General features: G+C 38.3%; 1 protein-coding gene across 3 annotated transcripts in view; it reads left to right on the top strand.

The window, feature by feature from the left end:
• The window catches only part of doc2b (double C2-like domains, beta), a 394,892-nt gene extending 381,385 nt beyond the window's left edge, over positions 1 to 13,507 (top strand). Inside the window, exons 15-17 of one of the 3 annotated variants that reach the window (XM_079815985.1) lie at positions 9,386 to 9,467; positions 9,546 to 9,642; positions 10,331 to 13,507. In XM_079815985.1, the coding sequence (XP_079672111.1) occupies positions 9,386 to 9,467; positions 9,546 to 9,642; positions 10,331 to 10,467 (316 nt within the window). In that variant the 3' untranslated portion in view covers positions 10,468 to 13,507. The remainder of the gene's footprint in view (positions 1 to 9,385; positions 9,468 to 9,545; positions 9,643 to 10,330) is intronic. The other 2 variants (XM_079815983.1, XM_079815984.1) reach the window with 2 other exon arrangements.
• The last annotated feature ends 569 nt before the right edge of the window (positions 13,508 to 14,076 follow it).

The raw sequence follows: 14,076 nt of genomic DNA, 5'->3' as shown, positions 1-14,076 counted from the left end.
AAATAAATTAATACATTTATTCAGCAAGGATGCATTAAATTGATCAAGTGACTGTATAGACATTAATGTTGCAAAAGCTTTATATTTCAGATAAATGCTGTTCTTTTGAACTTTCTATTCATTAAATAATCCTGAAAATCCAGTTGTACACAACTGTTTTCAACACTGATAATAATAATAATAATAAATGTTTCTTGAGCAGCAAATCATCATATTAGAATAGTGACACTAAGACTGGAGTAATGATGCTGAAAATTCAGCTTTGAAACACTTTCAAATATATTCAAATAGAAAAACGTTATTTTAAATTGTAAAAAATATTTCACAATAATACTGTTTTTGCTGTATTTTTGATCACATAAATGTAGCCTTGGTGAGCAGAAGAGACTTCTTTCAAAACCATTAAAAAATCTTAATGATTCCAAACTTTTGACTGCTAGTGTACATGCAAGTGTAACGGATTATCAAAAAAGAAAAAAATTCAAGGTTGGTTGTATCCTTCAGTTGTTGATTGATTTTGGGATGTGGGCATTGCACTCAGAAACAAAAGCAGCTAAATGCGAATGCAGAAGCTAAAGCGTTTAAGCAGACTGAATAATTGGAGAAATCCAATGGGATCCTTCAGCAGCTTATGCAGAGATGTTTTCCCACAGCCAGGAACAGCACAACGTCTGTGTGGCACGCTATCATGTTATTATCACAATCTTATAGTAAATGACTACTTCAGATCCACTCGCTGCTCATCGACTGAACACCAACGGTGTGATGATGTAAAAGTAGGCCTTGAGGTCTTGCTCCAGAGGCAGCGTATGCAAATGATCGTGCCCCTGTGATGTCACATGCCACCTTGGATCCAAACAAAGCTTTTTTACAGCTTGATTATATAAATGCTGTTTTTATTGATGATGAGGACGTTTTAAGTTATGGAACTTGCAGGATGTATTAATGATACAAAGACCTCTTATATGCCAAAAGTTTGAAGTTCAAAAGAACATTTGATTTCTCATGTCATGACCTCTTTAAAGGGTCTATTATGCTCATTTACAGGTTCATCATTTTGTTTATGCTAGACTACAATTCACCCTTCCCCACAAGTTTGATTGACAGGCGATCTGACCAATCACAACGCCAAATCTGCCGTTTTGTCTGACAAAGCAGTCAGGAGAGTTAGTAGATTAACGTTGGTGGACTTGAACTTGGAAAAAACGTGTGTACTGACGTCTTTCCGCAGTTTAAACAACATTTCTTTTAGTGTTCACTCATGTTTATTTCATGCTTATCAATGAACTAGAAGGAAGAGATAATCGGTTCACAAGCCGCTTTAAATGAGGCGCTACAGCGATCACGACACATTAAAGAGCCACAAAACGCTATTTATTGTTTACATTTCTTTAAAAAAAATGACAATTTCAAAGTTGAGAGACTTGCTATGTCCTGTCTGTCGGCGTATTGTCGGTGTCCTCTTTGCTCTGCTATGTATTTTCTCTATGCGAGAACGAGTGAGGTGTGAGAGTGCCATGGCTTGTCGGACATAGCAACAGTAACTAAAGGGGGCAGGTCTTTGCGAACGGTCAATTACATCATAATGTTAAAAAAAAAAAAATTCTGTTTTCACCCTCTCTCTGAATGCTTCGTTTTAGTTTCCGTTTCTTTAAAACCCACCTTCTGAACATTGCAGTCTGGCGATTGGTCAGCTGGTCCTAGTCTGTTGTGATTGGTCTACCACTTAGTGTTTCAGAAATGCAATGCCCCTTAACAAGTATCAGCTTACTCAAGTATAGTTCGAGCTCGAGTCTGATAGTGACTGTCAAGAACAACAAGCTGATCAACCCAAACCACCTTTCACAGTGGTAATGTATTTTATTTTACTCTTACATTTCAGATTAACTGTCATTTATTACATCTGACCTGCATCAAACTGCATGGTAGAAAGCAGTCGTAAGAAACATGGTTAGAATAAAAACTAAAAGTTGAGGTTGTACTGCTGAGGAATAGTGTTTAAAATACATTTGAACCTGTCTCTTAAGTTTGTTCACCTTAGGAAGGGCGAAAAAAGGGGAGCTTAGATTCGTGGTTGAAAAAAAAAACAGCATTTCTTGGGAATGCTGACAACACACTAATAAAGCCTGGCTCAGACTACAGGAGTTTTTTATTCTTAATCGATTGTGAAATCTGGTTGCATTACGCGCGCACACTCGCAAAATCTTCTCAGGTTTTCTTCTTTCAAATCTCAAACCTGCAAACAAGGTTTGAAAATCGTGGTGCGTCACACACTACAAGATATTCTCATGGGGAAGCGGATGTAAACCAAATGGATACTGTGTTGCTGCAACTGTATCAATACTTCTTATTTGTAGTGAGAAAAAACAAAAGAAGAAAGTTAAATGAGCATGAATAAGAAAATGGTTGGGGAGACGGCGTCAGCATGGATTGTCTGTTCAGTGAGAACTGGAGGCAGGATTTTAACTGCCAATTTTGGAAGTACTGACGTAATCATAAGCCCTATTCAGACGCGATTGATGGAGTAATGTCATTTTACCACAGGACGTCTATAATATTAATGGCCAATTCGCATGGGAGAAGAAATCTCAGTAAAACTGCCAGAAATGGGCAGCCTAGAAATCTAGATGCACCCTAGCGGCTGCAAATGTCATCTAGCAACTCTCCGTTGGCTTGTGAGCTTGAAAAACCAAACTCTAGTCCAGCCAATCACATCGTGTATTGAGTCGGTGGGCGGGCTTAACATAATGGCAGCAGTGTTACGATGGTTCCGTGTGAATTCCCTGCTAACAAAGAACGGCACTGAAGTCATTCTTAAAAAAGGAAGATGTGTTTGGAGTTTTGCCGACCGGATACGGAAAAAGTTATATCTATCAACTAGCTCCGCTGGTGGGAAAACGCATGGGACTCAGCCACAACCCGCTTGTGATTGTTGTCTCACCACTGATAGCGCTCTGGTTGGTTGTAGCGCTATCCTATTGCGTGCAGAAGGGAATTTGAAAGACAACCTTTTATCAACCTTTATATTGGATTGAGCCCTGCCAATGGTGTGTGGGTCTGGCTTTTCAGGCTAAGAAATGAGAGGGGTAACTCGCATTGCCGTCACCTCCCTGTCACATGAGCAAACACACCACAACAAACAAATGGAAAACACTTGAGGTTTGCCACAGACTTGTCCCACCGCCTGAATGCTTCTTCAAACGCCTCCATACTTGAAAAAATGGAAATGGAAAAAAACCTTTTAAACCGGAAATATTTACATATATATTTACAGCGGGTCTATTCGCACAGGATTAGCATTACCTTAAGTAATTTTTCCAGACTAATTTGACTTTTTTACAGAAGGTAAAAGTCACCGTAATCTTTACTGACATTGGGTCCTATTTTAACGATCTGAGCGCATGGTATGAAGCGCATGTCGCAGGTGCACTTAGGGCGTGTCCGAATCCACTTTTGCTGGCGCGCCAGGCGCATGGTCCAAAAGGGTTGTACTAGTCTCTTAATGAGTCATGGGTGTGGTTTGGGTGTAACGCACAATAAACCAATTAGAGTCTCATCTCCCGTTCCCTTTAAAAGCCAGTTGCTCTTGCACCATGGGCAGTCGCGTTATCCATTTTAATTTGAAACAAGCCCAACATCATGTGTACAGTAAAGGCTCTGTGTGAAATATAAGTAGCTAAACTAAACATTTCATATTTGACAGCTGTTTTAGGATAGAAATGTTAAACAATGAAAAGACTATCAGCCAGAGCTCAGCTTTAGGAGGGGAAGAGACAGGGCAAGAGAAGGAGAAAAAGAAAAAGTGATGGAAATGCGGAGAGAGCAGGTATGAGTCAGTATACCGTATGACAGATAATCTACTGCCCACTAACATGGTTTTGAAAGCTATTTTTTTAGCCTTCAAACATCTTAAAATGCACATATATAGATCAGAGAAATCAAAATTTTCTTGGGGGACCATGGTGATAATGAATTTACATATGAAATAACATAAATTAAGTGTCTGAAAAACACAGTTTGAACCCAAGTATACCTCTTAAAATACCTCAAATTTGGGACCTCACAGGTTTTAAAACTCCATAAGGCAGTTTCATGCTCAAAAGTTGTTGCTTTTTCTGGAAACCTGTTTTGTTTGACCTCATATCTGGAGTATTAATGCGTTTATGCTGTTAATGTGTTCCAGCCTGGAATATGTATATATAGGTCTACTTAATATTAAAATGGAAAATTCAGACAGAGTATACTCATTGTATCTCTGTGCTTTGAAGATTTAGTTTTTTTAAAAAATACAAATTATTTCTGAGGTAGAAAAAGTTGTGGCACCAAGACCTTGGGTTTGTCATAGCCCCAGGGCCCTACATGTTCTTAATCCGGGCCTGGGCACATATTACTAACACGCCCTTTAACCCTTGTGTTATGTTGCGGGTCAATTTGACCCGTTTTGATTTTTAAGTTGTCAGAAATATCAGTTAACCTATGTTTTTTTTCTTAAAATGTTGTGACTTTTTCTCATTTAGGGTCATGAACATGCATGCAAAGTTTCAACACGCTGATGTGTTTTGACATATACACACACATTTACTGTTACGTTCGTGATGTTCACGGGTCAATTTGACCCGCATATTTTAATGTTCTAAGGCAATTGTAGAGACCCAAAATAATAACATTTCTTGGTTATATTTTGTTATTTTAGTTTTTTACTAACCTATGAAGCTAAAGAAATTAGCTTTTCCCCATTTTTTCAATACAGAAATATTTTTTGTATGCCACAAATGGTAAAAATTAGCTATAATTTCTTTTTTCAATCTATCTGAAATACTATCTAACCTACATTGTTTTTCTTGAAATTGTGTGACCTTTTCTCATTTAGGGTCATTAACATGCATGCAAAGTTTCAACATGATAATGCGTTGTGAAATGTGCATATCAAAATTTTATACACTCTTGCTGTTTGTGGGTCAATTTGACCCATATAGGACAGCTGTTCAAAAGCAACTGTACAGACACAAAATACAAAACACTTTGTTGTATCTCAGAGCTCTTCAACTATTAACAACTTCATGAAGCAGTGTTTTGAAATCGGCCATCACTGTATAAGTCGTAAAAGTAAAGTTTAAAACAAGTTATAGAAGTTTATGAACATGAAAATATATAACATATATATTTTATATAAAATATACATTTTACAAAACATGTTAAATTCTAAAACCTCAAGAAAATCAAAGCTAAATATCTGAACAAATTCTGTACCAAATTTTAGGTTGATATCTCAAAAAAAAAAAAGTTTATGTGTGCAGTACCAACGTTTTCCACTGGATGACATGTAGACTCTTCGATTTCCACATATGGTTTGAGTGATCTGAACGTTATATTTTCATACTTTCATACATCAAAATATCTATGAAGTAGACATCCTATTGAGAAGTAGTTTGGGCAGTAATGTTAATATTTGATTTGTATTCAATCTCTAAAATGCATATAAAAAAAACATATGGAAAGAGTCAAAACGTGCGTTATAGTTTGGTACCGCATCACAAATGACGAATCTATCGCTATTTATCTCCTGCTCATCTCTTTTGAAAATCCGTCCCCAAATATGAAAATTAGAGTCTGAAAGCTTTAAAATGCTATATAGTTGGTCAAGATTTCTTTAGGTTTAGACTAAGATAGTATTGTTCTAAATGTATAAAGGCAAGTGTCCTAAGGGCCAATCTTAAAAATAAAAATAAAAATGGTTAAAAGTATTTTTAAAAAATCGTAAATTCAGATATTTATTCTTTGTAATGTGTGAAAAGTATTGATATTAAAAGTTAATTGTTTGTACCTGATTGTATGTGTTTTTTCATAGTGTGATTTTTGGGGAATTGTATTGAATCCAATTAGGGTCAATTTGACCCGGACCATAAGGGGTGTAACCAGAAATCGAACAGTGCACGAGGGTTAAACAACACAAAAATACTGCGTTCTCAGTTGCCTCAAAATAGTAACCCGCCAACAATGCGCCTGAACACACTTTATTTTCCGACCAGCACGCCGCCGATGGGCGCGAGTGCATTTGCTATTTGAACGTCCGGAACTAAAATCACTGAGAAGCTCTGGTAATAATGGCTTTACCCCACCTCTCCATGTAAAACTAATCCCGTCTGAATAGGGCTAAAGTCGTAATCATGGGTTTAAGATTTGATCTTTAAACGCCTCACATTACCAGATCATTTGGGCTGAACCTGGATGCATTTTTTTCTTCCTCCATATGTCGGGAGGGGTAAATCAGAAATAAATCAGCCTGAAACTCCTGTAGTCTAAGCCCGACTTAACGCAGCCAGGCCTCGCCCCCATCAACATTAGTTGAAAATTAACAAAAAAACATAATAGTACCCCTCTAAAAATCATGAGGTTCAAAAAATTAAACCTGTGCACAGATGAATCATTCAAAATAAGATCAATAAAATGCATTCAATAAATAGGGTGAATTTTGATCATGTTGACTTTAAGGTGATGATGTGTAAGCAAAAGGTTGTATGTTTGAATCCCACATGAGTCAGCTTTTGAGCAAGGCACTTCACAACCACGATAACATTTGCCTTAAGGTGCTAAGGATAAAAACGTTTGCTAAATGATTTCTAACAATGTGGAAGTATGCAAGTGCACATGTCTGTTAGTGAGGAAACCTTTAGCACATCAATTCATCCTGCCAAACACAAGCATCCGAATCATTTACGTCAACGGTTGATACACGTCATAAGCTTAGAGTTCTGTCTTTGATATGGAGAAATGCGAATGTATTTGTATTTTGAGGACTGGAATGTGTTGGTTTAAATGAAGCAATGATCTCTGCTTCCGCGCACAGAGAGGATTAGAGCTCTCAACTCCCTCGCTTCCTGAATCAAACCATTTATTTGACGGATTATTGCAGTCGGGCACTATGTACAGACATTGGCCATTTTAAACAGCTTGATTCTGTCTCTACAAAAGCTTTGAATACTAAACTGTTTGTTTCTGCTCGTGCAAATCTTGCGCATGTGTGTCATTATTTCGTATCCATCTGCTATTTTCCAATAATTTTGTCCGATTTTCCGGATTGATAGCATTGACGTTCACCTTTTTGGGAAGGAAACTAAATTTACTTTTCACTGAAAAGTAGTAGTGTTCATTTTTATATCGAGAGAAATGTCATTTTGAACTGCAGATTCATTTATTCAGAAGAAAAGCTGAAATGGTTGACCAGAGACACAGTTGCAGGAGCAAATGTCATCCCCTGTTAAAGTAAGCTCCAGGGAAACTCGTACAATAAGAGGGACACAAGCCTTTCACAAGTTTCCCTTTAACTTTAAATGTCTGGCATTTCTGTATTATCTTGAACAAAATGTCATTTTTTTACTCGCATTTAATGGATTCCTAGATGATAAAATAAATGACAGAGGGAATATATATTATTGCCTTTACGATATAAGACATAGGCTGTGATTATTAGGCAACTGAGCCTGAATATTCTTTCATCAGTCTATTGGCTACCTGCTTATTTGGTGGTCTTTGTAAAAGCGCAAGGGACCCTCATTAAGAAGACTCGGAGGAATAGAGCTAGAAAGAGACATTTAATGACCCCGAAGTCAGCAGATAAGTGAAGTGAAGTTATGTTTAATCTTCTTGGGGTTTTTTTTTTAAGTGAACCTTTCATTTATTTAAGAAAGCTCCTTGAGCAAATGGTGGAAATATCCTGCAATAAACCTTGTGTATCCTTTCATGGCTTTTTCATTCAGCTCTCCAAATGTTATATACAAGAGCTGCAATGCCCTCTGGTGGACGTATTGACCTGTTGCATATGACAATGCCATTCTAGCCTGACGTCGTCATACTCAGATTCTAGTCAGAATATGAGTCTGATAGTGCTCCATTGGGCTGTGATTATGGGGCGAAAATGCATCTGCACTCAATAGGATAGACCTACAACCAATCAGAGCAACGCATAGTTGTCAACTGCACGTATGCTGGAAGTCAGGGCCGGCCCAAGCCCTTATGAGGCCCTAAGCAGAATTTTATTTGGAGGCCCTTCAGTGCCACCAATACGATTGACTACCGTCAATTCTTGATAATTCACACACCCAGTGTTGCTTACATCATGTCTGGCTGTCATGTTTTTACCCTTATACAGTTTTTAATTGTAACAGCAGCAAACCCACAAGAGTGGTCAGGTATTGGCCCCTGTCCATCATGGCCTCCTAATCATCCCCATATACGATTGGCTTCATCACTCGTCTCCTCTCCACCAATCAGCTGGTGTGTGGTGGGCGTTCTGGCGCAATATGGCTGCCGTCGCATCATCCAGGTGGATGCTGCACATTGGTGGAGGATGCCCCTCTTTTATGTAAAGCGCTTTGAGTCCCTAGAAAAAGCGCTATATAAATGTAATAAATTATTATTATTATTAATATTCAAAGCCTTACAGTACTACAGTTCAGACTGGGATACTTTTTTTAAAATGCTGAATATGCTCACTTTTCCCCAGGATTCTTTGATGAATAGATAGACAGACAAAGGACACATCCAAAATGTGCACTGTTGGGGGTCCTCCAGGAACGTGGTTGGGAACCACTCCCGCATTCTCAAATCCATCCATTCATAAAAAGGGTACCGGGCAACTGACGGGTTACGTTACGTTTTAGCGCCGAGTTTTCTCGCACTTTTGACTTTGAACCCTGGCTAACAAGCGAATGGTGTCTGGCCGATGGCGCCGGGAGCTCGTGCAATGCTGTCAGAATCAATCCGTGCATATATTAGAAAACGTAACATTTTGCAGTTTATTTAGTAATTGTTTAAGGCCATTTCGCGATTTCAATCATCATAAAATAACATACTGCAAAAAGTAATTTCATGTGCTCTTGGGGGCCCCCTGGTGGCAGCCGCTTAGTTCGCTTATGCCTTGGGCCGGCTCTGCTGGAAGTAGAAGAAGAAGATGAGTGTAAACAATCTTTGCCGGTGTTGTAAAAAATTATTTAAGGATTCACGGAGTACTTACCAACACGATCATCATTTCTGAGAGAAATAGTAAAGGTGAATGCATATACGAAAAAGTTCTCCGTTTAGGATTAGAACAAATTCAACCCAAGCGCCTTTGGTGACGTGAATGATTACGTCTGGTTCGAGCATAGTTGCTCCACAACGGATCAAGTCCAGACCTAACTTCCCGAACCACGGCTAAGTTCGGCTGGCATCTAGGCTAATGCCATTCTGCATTTGTTTTCAAATGTGTTTCAAATGTTTGCCAGTTTTACTGCCTGTGCATCGAGAGTAAGCCTGTGCCGAGTAAGTAGAAAGCCAACTTAACCCAAAGTGAAAGACATGATCGAACTAAACGCATCTTTCTTTCAATATCACCGATGTATTTCAGGTATCTCAAGCCAGATGAGAACAAAAAATCAAAGCACAAGACAACTGTCAAAAAGAAGACCCTCAACCCCGAATTCAATGAAGTAAGATTAACCTGACCAATGCCTGATTCTGTAACGACATTTGTTTTTATGATTGCTAATTCCATTCTTCTACGACAGGAGTTTTTCTATGATATCAAGTACGCTGACCTCAGCAAAAAGACCCTGGAGGTGACCGTTTGGGACTATGACATTGGCAAATCCAACGATTTCATTGGTAGGACCCATTTACAAGCCTTGTCAAACACATTTAATCTTTCGTTTATTATATAAATTCTATGCTGTATTTTAATTTTGTGTTTTCATTGTTTGTGTTTAATTTTGTTACTGGTTGAATGCAGTCCCAGGGCTCAGCAATATTAAGTAGTCTCTACTTGCCCTGCTCACATTTTCACTAGCCCCCAATTTATAAATGCATTTTTTTTTTTTTTTACTGAAATCTATACATCTAATTTTACATGTTGTAAATGTACAATTAACATGTTTTAAAATATTCCCAAAAATATTATACACAAATGATTTCTTCATAAAATGTTGACCGTGTCTGTGTTCTTTAATTTGCATGTCGTCAGTAGATCATACACAGAACTTTCCACTCTCATCTGCGCTATTATGGAATTGCGCTTGCATGCTAATTTGCCCTGTTTAGTAAATCTGGCCCCAAGAGAGTTCCAAACGGCTACAGTGCCCTGCTCCCTCCAAAGTCCCCGCTTCCAGGGATTTTCCCTTCAGAGTGAGTAGGGCATAGGGACTTCGGCCATAGTGCTGAGCGATGGTATTGTCGACTGGCCTGAAACTCTCTCTCCATCAGGTCATCCTTATGGTTGAGGCCTGAGTCCCACAGGGAACTTCTGACCTTTGGTTGTTTTTAGCTGTTTTAATGAACTTTTCCACCTTTTCTCCAGGTGGAGTCTCTTTAGGTATAAATGCCAATGGCGAGAGGCTGAAACACTGGTTTGACTGTCTGAAAAACAAGGACAAGAAAATCGAGCGCTGGCACACGTTAACCAATGAACTCCCTGGTTCAGGGTACAATGACTGAAAGGCTCCCTTTCAAGTGGTTGCAGCGCAGCAAAGCCCCGCCCCTTTCCTACATGATGTCGATGTAAAGCCCAGCAGCCTGTGATGGATAGATCAACACTCCAGCAGTCCACTGATTTAGAGATGGGTGCCAGTATCTGATCCAAACTAACACACCTGCTCTATCTCTTGTACGTTTCCTGGTGTTGAGCTTGCAGTCTGATTGTGTGGCTTGATGTGGCTTTTGGGCTTGCGTAAGGGTCTTTAATCAACCTGTGTTTGTAAAACCTCATTGAAAATGGAGAGACGTTGTTCCCACAGCCAACAAGAGATCAGTTCCTGTCTTCAAATATTTAACCACACTCTACTGCTCTCTTACTCTGTTTTCTTGGCTATCTCTGAGGTTTTATGTGTATTCAAGAATGCTGTTTACAGACGTTAACTCTCAGTAAATGTATCATTACGCATATGCATCATGGCAGCAAATGGGCTCTGAAAGTACAATTTCCAAAACAAGACAGAACTGCATATTGTTTACATCGTCTAAACCCTTTCTGAAGACCAGGGCATAAACTATAATTGACTATAATTGATGATTGAGAGGATTATATTTGTCAGTGGAGGCTAAAAAAAGAGTTTTTACTTCCCCCGTCTATTACAATAGGCTAGAATATGTTTAATTCAATTGATTAAAGTAGTTAGTCTACTTAATGAATGTAATTTACTTTTATTTCGTTTAGCCCTCGCTGCAAATGAACAGTGCGCGCCACTGACTTTAAGAAATCACACAGCATAGCCATTTCTCTAGAGGAAACCGAGACCACCAAACCCCGTTTACACAGAGGACACACAAAAGCACTATACTAGAATTCAAGACCATGGATTATACCGTAATTGTTGATTTTCAGATGAAACACTGTGCCCAAGCCCAATCCATATATTGCATTAACATCTTTTATTCTCAAGTCTGTACATCAAAAAATGGACTTGACAAACTTAGTTACTATTGTTTTGAGATGTATTAATAGCATGTTTATCTTATTCTTCCTTTGAGCATTTTAAAGATGACTTAATATATTTTTTTAAATACTGTGTTAAAAGTCATTTAACGCGTTTCTTTTCATTTTGTGTATTTCATCAAGTTGTGTTATTTTGTGGCGTTAAATTATAACCAGTGTATTATTTTAACCTTTCTGTATTATTGCATATTTAGCATGCCGTTGGTGGGAATTGTAGATATTACTATATTACTGTACGTTTGACAATTGTTTTTTTTGTTTTTGTTTTTCAAATTACCAGTTAAAAAAAAAATGTCACTGTTTAAGGGAACAAGAAGCTTGTTTCCGGCACAAACTTTTTATGTCCCAATTCTGACTTTATAACTCATAATTGCGACTTTACATCGTGCAATTCTAAGAAAAAAAGTGCGAATCGTGAGATGTAAACCCGCAATTAAATTTTTTCTTGTTTTATTCAGTGGCGGAAACGAGCTTCCATAGACTTCAGATGTTGTCCATTTTGAAAGTTTGAAACTCCTGTACACAGCCCTGCGATGTATGTTCACCAACTGAGAAACCTTATTGCTCTCTGACGACGTTCATCGTGCAAACCACTCCTGTGACATTTTTGTAATCTTTTTGCTTTTGTACACAAACTCTATGGCATAAAAATGCATGCAATGTTCTTGGGCCGTCATTAAAATAACTTTGCTTCATGTTTGATACTGCTGTTCTTCTCTGTAAAGAGAGAGTTCCTGCTCTCGGATGCTACAAGAATGTCAGCCTTCCTTTTCAGACCGTTTTTTGTACTTCTGAACGCTCTCTCATTGCCCGTCAGGTTGCTCTATTGACTGGACATGTGACTGCATGTTACAAAAAAATAAATCTCGTCTTGTTTTGATCATTTTTAACTCTCAGGCAATTGTTTGCATACCGTATTATAGTGGTTCTCTGATGAAGTCAATATATTCCTCCTCCTGGTCCACCTTACTCTTGCACCGAATGGCCGAATTATCGTGCCTTTTCTTTTGTAACCGTGTGTTTTTGCACCGCTCACTTTACAAAGATTCCTAGAAAGATATTAGTTTTTAATATGGAAACAATATGATACATATAGCATAAGTTATATTATTGTCTGTTACACTGTAAAACATTGTGTCTTATGGAATATGCCTCTTAAACACACGCTATGGGTATCCTTACACTGTGTGACAGTGCCGTGACGGCTGAGGTGGAGGATGCCCGTATAACTTCAGATTCTGGCATCTGGGAGTGCAAAACATTCAAACTAAAAAAGAAACCCATTGGCTCTGTTTGCTCCTTTACTCACTGTACATCTTAAATCGCTCATGCATTCTTTGAATGTTTATTTAAACCAACATATATAGTGGAAATATCACAAACACTGAAAGCATCAAGAGTTTCAGTATAATGTCATTATCAAGTGCCGTCAGACACCAGAATCTGTATTTTACTTTCATTTTTGTCCAAGTATTATATCTAGTGTGTTTTTTACAAAGGATATTTGCTATTTACATGTTCAGAACTGGAAACCCATATCAAATAAACACCTGAAAATGAGTTCACCTCTTTTTGTCTTGGAGATCAATATCAACCTGGAAGAAACAGAATATTGAATACAAATGATTAAAATGTTAGAAATGTTTTTTAGTCGTTCTAAAAACGTCTAAAACAAAAGTTCATTACCTTTTTTTTCTCTATCCTTATGATACAATGCTTTTAAGAATTGGAATTAATGATCTGGAAGAGCCAATGACAATGAACTTTAACCTTTGAACCCTTTGACAAGTACAGACAGCTGCTGTTCCTCACTGTTCTGAGGCCTGTTTGAGCAGATGGGCCTGATATCTCAACAGCTCCTCCAGGTGTTGTAAGCCTAGTCTCTGAGCATCATCTACAGGCCTGTTGTCTAACCGGTCTCTTTGCTGTTATTTCAGAGAAGATTGAAATAATGTCATTTTTAATTGTTAAAATACAAAGAGATATAGGGTGTGTTCACACTTGGCATGTTTGGTTCAATTAAAACAAACTCTGGTGCGATTGCACTGTTGGTGTGGTTCATTTGAATAAGTGCGAACGCTGCCAAAAATGAGTATCGGTCTGCTTCCAAACGAACTCTGTTGTGGTTCAAATGAAATATGCACACAACACGGATCCAAAGACATAACCAAAAACAGGACATGATGTCACAAGATGTGGCCCTAAAAAGGGCAGAATGCTTAAGCATATCTGTTTTTTCTCATCATAGTCATGATGTTGCCCATCACAGTTTGGTACAGGCATCTCCTCGCAGCAGATCTTCGTTTGTGTGTGTCTGTTTTGGCTCCTTTACAAATTTTATGAGCTCTTCACGAGTTTTCAGATGGTCAAAATACCACCATATGTAGGCTATGCACGTACAACGAGCGCATTTAGCCCAGCACACAGCATTGTTTTGGATGTTCGCCAAGTTCCGTCGTGAAATATACACCATAAAAGCCGACCAATCAGGTTGTGAACATATCTCTGTGCCTTTAGGTTCAGTAAATTTAGGTTTGTTGTTAAAATGCTAATGTGAACGCTAAGCAGACCAGGACTAAATGTTTTTTTTTTGGTCCAGACCAAGCGAACCG

The sequence above is a fragment of the Gobio gobio genome, assembly GCF_949357685.1.
Source record: "Gobio gobio genome assembly, chromosome: 4".
Classification (NCBI taxonomy): domain Eukaryota; kingdom Metazoa; phylum Chordata; class Actinopteri; order Cypriniformes; family Gobionidae; genus Gobio; species Gobio gobio.
Note: the sequence above shows the minus strand (reverse complement) of the source record. Positions and strands in the feature narration are given on the sequence as shown.